Raw genomic sequence first — 10,462 nt, 5'->3', positions numbered from 1 at the left:
GTGGCCACACCCCCTAAAGAGCGGCTCGTGGAGTGGAGAGAGAGAGCCTCGTCAGGAGGCAGAAACGGGCAATACGAAAAAAAAAATACGCTTTTTTTTCACCAAAATTAAGAGGAAGTCTGTTTTTGACGTGCAAGCCTTTCGACTCAGGAATGCGTCGCTGAAAAAAAGAAATCAGGATTGACACAGAAGGAGCGAGTTTCCTGCAGATTTTCGTGGTTGGATTCGCTCGGCTAGTTTAGCTAGCCGGCCTAGCGTTCACCTCTGCCCGCGAAGCTCGTCACCAGTTCCCGGTCTCTGGCTTGTGGAAGGTTGTTTTTAGCGGTACTTAGCTGAGCGGTTGTGCAGTTGATAGCGAGTTATCGTTTATGGGGCGTTTTTATTGGCCCGTTCACTGGACTGCATGGTTTGAACAGAGACTGACCAGTTTGTGAGGACGAGCTAACTAGCTATCTGTCACCTTCGGTCCCACCCTCCTCCTCCTCGCTTCTCTCTCTCTCTCTCTCTCTCTCAGGCTAACATTAGCTAGCTTCGTGTTAGCAAAGGCTGGCCGCTTTTACAAGACAACTTTACAACACAGCTACCTCTGCTGAGCTTCTTGAAACTCGGTAACGTTAGCGAACATTATTGGTGTTTCTTTCTTTATTTAAAAAAAAACTCTTTAGTTGATACACTGGCAGGAAGGAAAATAAAAGCCCAAAGTGTAAGGAAAAGAGTAAAACCTGTGTGTGAGCTGAGCTAGGACAGTTTTTTGTTGTTGCAGGTTCTCTTGACATCAGTGAAAGGAGCCACTTGTTTAGAGGAACCGCCAAATATATAAAAACCACACACGTGGTTAGTTACTTTGCTTTTTTTTTTTTTTTTTTTAACTCTTAAACTCCCTTCAGTGCAGTTTGGTACCTGGTTGATACTGAAATAAAACATTCACGTATATATTATATAAATAAGCAAAACTCTGGTAGGTAATCCATTGGCCTTAAAAACTTGAAAGCTAATCTGTGAGGCTATAAACACCCAGAACCAAACAGTTATCATTAATATATTTTTATGCCAGAGAAATTATCTAACTTTTTCCCCCCCTGATTTGTCAGACTAATCTGGGCTACTGGCATTGAAATTTTCTGAAGCATTGATCTTTTGTAGGCCTACCTCTCCACACTTCACCGGCTGTCCTGTTAATTCCTCGCTGGGATACAGGGCATATGTTATTCCATCCTTTTTCGACTGGGATTAGATCAAGACGTAGATAAATAACCCTAACCCTTGCTCCTTTGACAGCAAGCATTTTCAATACTGCAGCCTGTCCACTACATGGACTGATAAGAAATATATTTATATTTTTGTACCACAGTCCAGAATATACAGAAATAACTAGATAGTTGGGTATCAGGATATCATCATCACCATCCAGCCATGAGTATTGAGATCCCGGCGGGTCTGACCGAGCTTTTGCAGGGTTATACGGTGGAGGTGCTGCGCCAGAGGCCTCCAGATCTGGTTGAGTTCGCTGTGCAGTATTTCACCAGACTCAGAGACACGAGGAGTCAAGATGGGTCCGGGGCCATTGCCAAATCTGCCGGCAAGGGGGTGATGTTCGATGGTGAGCCCATGCAGACGGAGTCTAATGGCGAAGATGACGACGAAGATGACTCTGACTTTGAGCGTAAGTATTAAACAAAGTGCCTCAAAATGGTCCCATGTAGCACCCAAAAATGGAGTCTGCTTTGTCCTTCTGGAAGAACCCTAAAAGGTTCTATCGTGTAGATCTCCACAGTGAAGGGTTTTCCTTTCAGAAAAGGCAAGTAGAATCTCTAGAACCTGTTGAGGGCTAGAAGAGTTAACCATCTCAAGAACTGTTCAGTCAGTATGGTACCACTTATTTCATAATCATGCTCCATCTGCAGGTTTAAGCAGTTCTGCACTTATTTATGTAGACAAAATTATGTGTAATCGCACAGTCATTATGAACGGGCGATGCGGATATGCACAGTTGCCATGGCATTCTGTCATTCAACGCAGTGATGGGCAGTGTGTGTGGGGAGGGGGATGCTGCACAGTGTTCGATCTGTTCGTAACCCTGTATACATCTGACACACGAATGAAAGACCAAATTGATTGTTTTTACCATTAATACATGTGCATGTGTGATTTCCCCCCCCCATGTTTATTTGGTTCATGGATTGGATATTTGACAGTAGAGTTGCTTCATGTATGTGCAGGTCTGTGAATGAATGGGATCTGGTCATTGAGAAAGCAAACATGTTTTTCACAATGGTGAAACGAGCGCTCGGTCTACATCATAGCACCTAATGTTCTCTTTCATGTTTCCGTTTGCTCATCATGCTGCTCCAGTTTCACTGTGTTTTAATTGCACACATCAGCATCAATAAAATCAGGTGATATATTAAGGTAGGGGAATGTGACCAGGGAGGGATTGTTTATCAGCATATTCGTCAGTTCAGATTTATTATTCGAAACCTAGATTTGAGCTGATCACACTTTGTAAGTTATCAGAGCATTAATCTCTTTAGCAGAAACTGCAGTCATGTTCTTGATGAGCTGCTGCTGTTGTTTATGACCATGCTCCTCAGGAAGGAAAACTAATCAGGGTCTTCAGTCATCTTCAACCTCAATTAAATGTCCTGTATATTTCAAAGCAACAACAGTAATCCCTAGTGCTCAAGGAAATCTCGGGGCTGTGTCTCCAGCTAGTGTCACAGTTATCACAATGTTTTGGGTTTTTTTTAAAGAGATTTTTTTGGGCTTTTTTCACCTTTATTGGATAGGACAGTGTAGAGACAGGAAATAAGCGGGAGAGAGAGAGACGGGGAGGGATCGGGAAATGACCTCGGGTCGGAATCAAACCCGGGTCCCCGGATTTATGGTATGGCGCCTTATCCACCTGAGCCACGACGCCCCCACAGTTATCATGATGTTTTGAAAAAATACTTATGGCTCAGGATATTATAGAGAATATTTGACAGGCTTAAAATGTTTGATGTACCCAAATAGAACAGTGATAATACCAGCACCATTCTATTCTGGGTAAATCAAACACATCAAGGCCGTAGCAGCACGATGAGTATCACTAACTGACTCAGCAGCTGTGAGTAAGAACAAATATCTGGAACCAGAAAGCATACATAATCTTTGTCCGTGTTGAACTGTACCACTATCTCTCACTCACAGTGGCTGCTGCCAGTGCATCATTTCCTTTCACGTTTGCATACAGTTAAACGCCACTCAACGTTTTGGCCAGCTCAATTTGAAAGTAAATGACTTCTGGCTGGTTTGTTGCGTCATTGCCGGTGCAGGGTGTTGCAGGGTTAGACTTTCTCACAAGCTGAATGGCAAAGTCTCTTCTGACACACTAAAGCGAAAATTGAAATTCCTCAAAGATGTATTCTTAATCCAACACCATTATACTGGATTACCTCTGTCCATCTATCCGTATTTCCTTCCGTCCGAAACACCCTTTTTCTCAGCAACCACAAATCATAGCCACTTGGTACCAAACTTCAGCTTGGGGTTCTATACCGTGTACCATTTTCAGGTCTGTTGCACATCAACTTCCTGTTTACTGACAATGTCTTTATGAAACATACAGCGTGGATTTACAAAATTTTTGTAGCATTTTCCTTAGCAACTGCAAATTACAACTGTTTGATATTTGGTACCGAGCTTCAGTTTGGGGTTCTATACTGTGTATACCGTTTTTTCAGGTCTGTCCCACATTGACTTCCTGTTTACCGACTGAATGTATTTATGAAACACACAGGGTGGATTTTGATGCTATTTCAAGAAGCAAAATGCTATTTCAAAATGACAGTTTACCAGGACGCTATTTGAAATCCTTGGGGAGAACACTACTCTTTACTTGTTTCAGGGTTAATTATTTGTTGAAGTCAGCAGTCATAATAAGTGTCCTATTCCTTCGATTGCTTGCATTCTGATATAAGCGAGCACGGGGGTATGCATAAGTGAGCAGTAGCTCACAGTTGATCTTGTTTGATAATGTTTGTAGTTTAATTTTGCTTTATTTTATTAGTACACAGTCATGTGGAGAATATGATGCATGCTGTACTGCTCTTGATTTGAGAGGCATATGGCTGCAGCCTGCGGGATTGGATCCAACTATGTAAGGACAACTACAGGACACACCATAACCCTTATACATCATACCCCCATATATGGTAATTGCGTGGCATTTCTCCGCCTACATCCAATCCCGTAGGCAGGCTGCGGTGAGACGTACGTACTTGAATCCACCACTCCAGTGCTGCAGATTGCACTGTGAGCAGAGATATCAAATTCGACCAAAGTGTGGCCATTAGCAGTGGTTCCACCTCATCAGTAGTACACACATGTAAATCGTTATGTACATCATTTTCTGTCTTTAAGTTTTTGGCCAGCTACGCTCCTGCATAAAGCAATTTCTGAAGCTGACAAAACAGTTAGTGAAAATGAATGCGCTTTTGGTCAAATTGTGGGTTTTTTAAATGTATTTATTTTTTTATAAACACGTTTTGCCTTCTCTACTCTTCAGTACATACGCTCATAATGTTCCTCTTGAATCATTTGACAGAAGTTTGAGTCATTTTGTCATCATGTGCAATGAAATTCTTACTTGCTGGTTGTTCATCACAATAGGTATGTTCCCAGTTATTATGAAAAATCGTCACCACCTAGCTAACTGGCATGTTCACATGAGCGGGTTCAAAACATTGGGTGTGGATGGTGTCTACGTCAATTAAAAGCTCTTAGCTTATAACAGCTCCCACCTGGTCTGGATAGCAGACTATCTGTAATTTTCTAAGAAGATTCAGGAACTTTGGACTGTTGCCCAGAATTTTCAGCAGTTTGCGCCATTGAGCGCATCACCACCATCAGTTTCCTCATGCTTCTCTGGTATTAAAAATATTTAATCTTTTAAGCGTCAGGGTGTTTTTGAACAAGTTTAAAAAAAAAATAGGACCTGTTCACTTCTGGCATTAACATGCGTTGGGTGAATGGATCACAAGTGGACAATGCTACATACAGGTGTGAACGGAGTCAAACGTGATAATTCAAACCACATTTGTAGGTGGTCTGGGATGAACATGGCCACGTCACATTTGTAGCGTGAACATAGAGGTGTCTTGGCATCTTGGACAGCAACAAAGGATCAACAGTTCGACTGTGTCATTTCCTCGGATGCATGTTAATACCTGGTGTGAACAGGGCCACAGCCTTTTTAGGCCTGTTTTTTTCATCAGGTAGTATAAACGTGATTTTGATTTAATCTAGGAGATTAAATGCTACATCCTCTAGATGGCACGTCATTCCTTTCTAGTAGGTTTTCATGTCGACTTAAAACAGGTGGCGTAACCCACTTGCTGCAAGAAATGCACAGTAACATGATAATTAAATGAACATGACTGGTGGTCTGTCTTCAACAGTCGGGGTTTAGCAGTCAATCAGAAAGTGACTTTTCCATAAACAGTCCTGTTTGCTCCATTTCCGATTCTGTTTAACTGAAACGTTTACTAATGAGGTATCCCAGAGTGGAACCATCTGGAAGTCCAGAGTGTGTCTAATACTTTCATGCACACATTTCTTTATGTGCACTCAGAAAATTTGCTTAAAACTGGGTCAGGTATGCATTTGTCATTTCATAAGCAGGAAATTTTGTAAAGAAATAGAAAGAGAATGGGGATAATCATGTCTATTGGTCAGGCAATTATTTTCCTATGAGCAGATAATGATGATTTACCGTGAATCAAATTACAAACAGTCTGGTGTTTACTTACTTTTTATATCGTTTATAATCATATAACTCTGACCGCTGTTAATATATTCCTTCTGATGTGTTGGTTTCTATCACACCAATTAATTCACAGCGGCTTCCGTATAATCTACAACTAATGATAAACAGATTGAAAAATATTATTGGGGATATGTATCATCATTCAGGAAAGGAGTGTTCCAAAGCTTAACTCTAGCTATAAATGTTTAAACTCGTTCTAAAATAAAAAAATTGTGATTGTTGGCAAATTGCTGTGGTATAAAGCGCTTTGCTGTTATATAAAAAAAATTTAGTTTTCTTTAACTGTATGTTTTATTTCTTACATATTAGTTTAGCAAATAATGTCAAACATCCTCATAAGGCAAACTTGCCATAAGTAGCACTCTTGTAAAGATGTTGCACTCGTTCATTATTAATATAATGCTGTTTGTGCAACATGTTTGTAATAGAAGTGATGCACTCATGGTAAACTCTTTTCATGGCTTTTCTTACAATTTTCATCTCAACTTTCATCAGGTTGGTGTTTGAGTAGACATTATTCTCCAACCTGGGTCTCGTTGTTCTATTATAACTAGCTGCCATGTTTGAGTTGTCCTGTTGACAGGTTGTGCTGTCACTAAGAGAGACATCCTTAAAGCACACAGAACACACTAATATCAGCTCGCATAAATTACATGATATAATGGTACAATCAAGTTTTCAATATTTAATACTTTTGCTATATTCGTATATTGTAGAGTCGTGTTGAAGATGTGAAAATGTAACAATTGGTCTGAAATTGTTTTGCACAAAGAACGTAAACTGTTGATGCGTTACATGTGCAGTTTTGGGCTGACTTTTAAACACGTTTGTTTTCTTCACAACCTTATTGTACTTTTGTAACTTTTTGGCAATTAGAATGCGTGAGTGTTAAGATAATAGCAGTGACAGAATAGCAAGCGGATTGTCGTCATGCATGGGTAAATCTCTTAATCGTATTACGGTCAAGTGAAGTATTATGTGTGTGCATGTTCCTGAATAGGTTATGGTACTTTTCTCTATGCTGCTGCTCACTTTAAAGAAAAAATGAACACAAAACTACCTTTTTTTGGGGGGGATCTCTGTTCTCAGTCAGGTGATTACCTATACGTACCACTTAAAAGACACAGTTTTAAGTCAAAAGTCTGGACACGCCTACTCATTTATAGGGTTTTCTGTATTTGGACTCTTTTCTACATTGTAGAACAATACTGAAAACATCAAAACTATGAAACAACATCTGGAACATATGGTATATGGAATTATGTGGTAAACAAAAAGTGCTAAAAAAAAAAAAATAAAAACCAAAATGTTCCGTATTTTAGATTCTTCAAAATATCCAGTGTTTACCTTGACGCTTTGTACACTATTGGCATCGTCTTAACCAGCTTCATTAGGGAGTCACCTGGAATGCTTTTCAATTAACAGGTGCCTCGTCAAAAGTTAATTAATGCAATTTCTTGCCTTCTTAATGCATTTGATTAAATAGTAAATAATAAACACAGTAAATGGCCCTATTCCACAACTGTGGTAATCCATATTATGTCAAGAACCGCTCAACTAAGCAAAGTGAAACGACATCCATCATTACTTTAAGACATGAAGTGTCTTTTTAATTCATAAAAATAAAGAAAACCATTGAATTAGAAGGGGAGTGTCTGAACTTTTGACTGGTGCTGTAAATATTAACTAGGGCTTGCACTAAATTCTGCTCATGCACTTGAAAGTACAAACACAGATTCCTGTCTAGCCCTGAGCAGAAATCCAATATGGGGCAAAGTTCAGTTCCCTAATTGAGACTCCACACACAATTGTCTGGTTGTCGCTGTACTGGGATTGAACAAAGGGGAAAAAAGTATGGGATTGATTAATCAAAGGCAGCAAATTCTGAATCCTCTTTAAAGGAAAATGTTTTGCAGCTAGTTGATGCAAGTTTACAAAGCTTTATTCAAAGCATGATCGACAAAGTAACTGCTGTAAAATAAATGTTCTACAGTACGACTGTGAACTAGATTTCTATACAGTCCAGGAATGGATTTCTCTTGTACCCAGGCACAGGGTAGGTGAGATAAGAAAGAGGTGAACCTTGAACGGAGAACTTCATCAGCACACTAAAGATCATGGGTCACCTGAGGATGAAATCTTCCAGTGGGAGTGGTGAAAATTGTTATAACCTTGTTTGACGTGCAGTCAGTTTGGAATGTTGGCTTGTGTTTATAAAAATGTGATTTGAAGTAGTGTGTTAAAGGTGTTCATAAGACAGCTTTCAAACCACCTTAATTGGAGACTTCTTAAATCCTGTGTAGTAAAGTCTGTTTTTTTTTTTTTTTTTTTGGGTCTTGGCTTCTTTTAGTTCTCAGTATTCCGTGAACTTGAGAATTTTATGTTCTGATATTCAAGGAGGAAATGTGTAACTGCTGTCATTGTACACTTGGTGTTTTCAATGACGCACATGAGGACTCTTCACCTCATTGCCTGAAGCAGTCAGAACTCAACAAATATGCAGAGCATTTTCGGACATCTTTGCCAACAGAGAGCTTAAAGATGGATTTTTTTGGGGGGGAGACTGTCAGTGTACGAGTAAATCCAAGTTTCTGATGTTCCCCCAAATAGTCAAATTGTACATTGTAGTGATCTAGTATTCAAAGATTTCTTCATTGGAACTGTAAACTTGTTTTGCACCTCTGTTTGTGTAAAACCTAAAATCACACACGTCTTGGTGAACTTGATAGTCCTTTAATAACCAAGAACGCTCCAGCCGAAAGTACTAATTTATTTGAATCAGTTTCTTGGTTGGTAGTTGAGAGTTCTTTGGTGGCTTTGGAGCTCCTGTGATATGCTTACCAGCATTTTTACTGTAACACTAGTCTAAAAGTCACTTAGGAAGATGATATAGGAAGACATGAAACTCATTGGACAGCTACAAATAAGCTAGTGCCAATAGCAAAATGTAAATGCTAATGGATGGAAGAAAAATATTCTTATTACATCAAGCTCACTTCGAAGAATGTTTTGTTTTCTGTTCATGTGACATTTTGCGAATAATCTTTGATCACGCTGATTAATGCTGTGTAGAAATGTTCTTTGAATGCAAGTCTGTTGTTGGACGAGTTTCATATAATCCGACATGGAGGACACCTTATCGTACGGTCTGTAGAATTCAGCCAAGATTTTATGGAAATCCTCTCATGTAGTGTGACGAGTAATCTTAAAAACAGCGCCTAAAACCAGGTTTCACTGGCCTAAGACCAAAAAAAAAAAAATCCATATAGTTTAGAAAAAGAAAGTTAACACCTGGGAAGTGCTTTTCATGCAGGAGGCCCCTCTGGGTAGGCTTCAAGTAAAAGACTTGACAAATGCAGAGAGAAACTACAGAAGGGGTGTGTGTGTGTGTGTGTGTGTGTGTGTGTGTGTCTCTTTCATTCACATACACATGTAGAACGATGTGTTTGTGTGCATGATGGTAATTGTGTGATGCACTCTGACATAGTTCCTCTCTCAGGGCCCGTTTACACGAGGACGCCGTCGGGTAAAAACGACTAAATATTTTATCGGAAGTGCCTTTCGTCTACACGGGGACGGCGTTTTCGAGGCTGAAAAACGGAAAAAAATTGAAAACGCCTTCCAGAGTGGATAAGTTAAAAACAGCCCCCGTTGCATATCCGTCTAAACTACCCAATATGCGAAACTCTGCTCGGATCTGCTCACGTCGGGTACGCGTTTACGTCGTAGTAAGAGCATGTGTGGCAGTGGGGGCGTGGTCAAGCACTGGTCTGTGACAGGAGGGTGGAGTCAGGGAAGGTAAGTGGCAGAATCACTACACCTGATGTCAATTAACCTGTTTGTGTGTCTTCCCAGTGACCGTGCCCTATTTAAAGAGGGAGAGCAGAGAAGCTCATCCCCAAGCTAGACGCCGGTTGCTTGTGTGTCTGTTGGTTTAAAAATATTGTTAGACTGAAAAGTGTGGCAATAAAGCCTATTTGTAAACCTGATCTCTGTCCTGCCGTCCTCTGTGCTCCACCCACTCATATAGAACGGCTACAGCATGTCTGATTACATCGATCCAACGGACCTTCAAGCTGCTCTGGCAACCTCACGAGTAGCCGTAGGCAGAGTAGTCAAAGTTTTCGCGGCGCAGATGTGCAGATCAGACAAGACGGAAGACGTTGCGCATGCGTGCAGACATAGCAGAGGTCTTTCACAGCACCACTAAGCTGCCTGGCATGCACATCCAATTGAATTCCACACATTTATGCGTCACCGTATAGACGCAGATTTCCTCCGTGAAAACGGTCGTGTAGACGCGGAAAAAAGTGAGAACGAAAACGGACTTTTGCGTTTTTGTTTCAGACCGTCCCCGTGTAAAGTGGGCCTCAAACTTGCAGTGAAATGGTCCAGGCTCCTTTTTAACCCAGCAGTTTAAGTAAGAGAGAGATTTTAATTATGTCATAACAGAAAATGACCAAACTCCTGTTAGTATCTTCCAAATCCGTTGTCTTTACTGCAGCAATAAAAATATAAAGTGTTTTCTGGAACCCATAAGGAGCCGTCTTTTCTCGCCTTTTAAAACCAAGAGTCTCCTCTTGTGGTTTCCTCTCCAGTTTCCTTCTGTTATGTACCCTGTCAGGCAATGTGGATTTTATTAGGTTAGCTTCAGCT

General features: G+C 40.5%; 1 protein-coding gene across 1 annotated transcript in view; it reads left to right on the top strand.

Moving 5' to 3' along the window:
- prkar2aa (protein kinase, cAMP-dependent, regulatory, type II, alpha A) overlaps positions 1-10,462 on the top strand; it is a 49,692-nt gene continuing 39,230 nt past the window's right edge. Inside the window, exon 1 of the mRNA XM_060932166.1 lies at positions 1-1,663. Within this exon, the coding sequence (XP_060788149.1) occupies positions 1,414-1,663 (250 nt within the window). The 5' untranslated portion in view covers positions 1-1,413. The remainder of the gene's footprint in view (positions 1,664-10,462) is intronic.

Source organism: Neoarius graeffei, chromosome 10, assembly GCF_027579695.1.
Source record: "Neoarius graeffei isolate fNeoGra1 chromosome 10, fNeoGra1.pri, whole genome shotgun sequence".
Lineage (NCBI taxonomy): Eukaryota > Metazoa > Chordata > Actinopteri > Siluriformes > Ariidae > Neoarius > Neoarius graeffei.
Note: the sequence above shows the minus strand (reverse complement) of the source record. Positions and strands in the feature narration are given on the sequence as shown.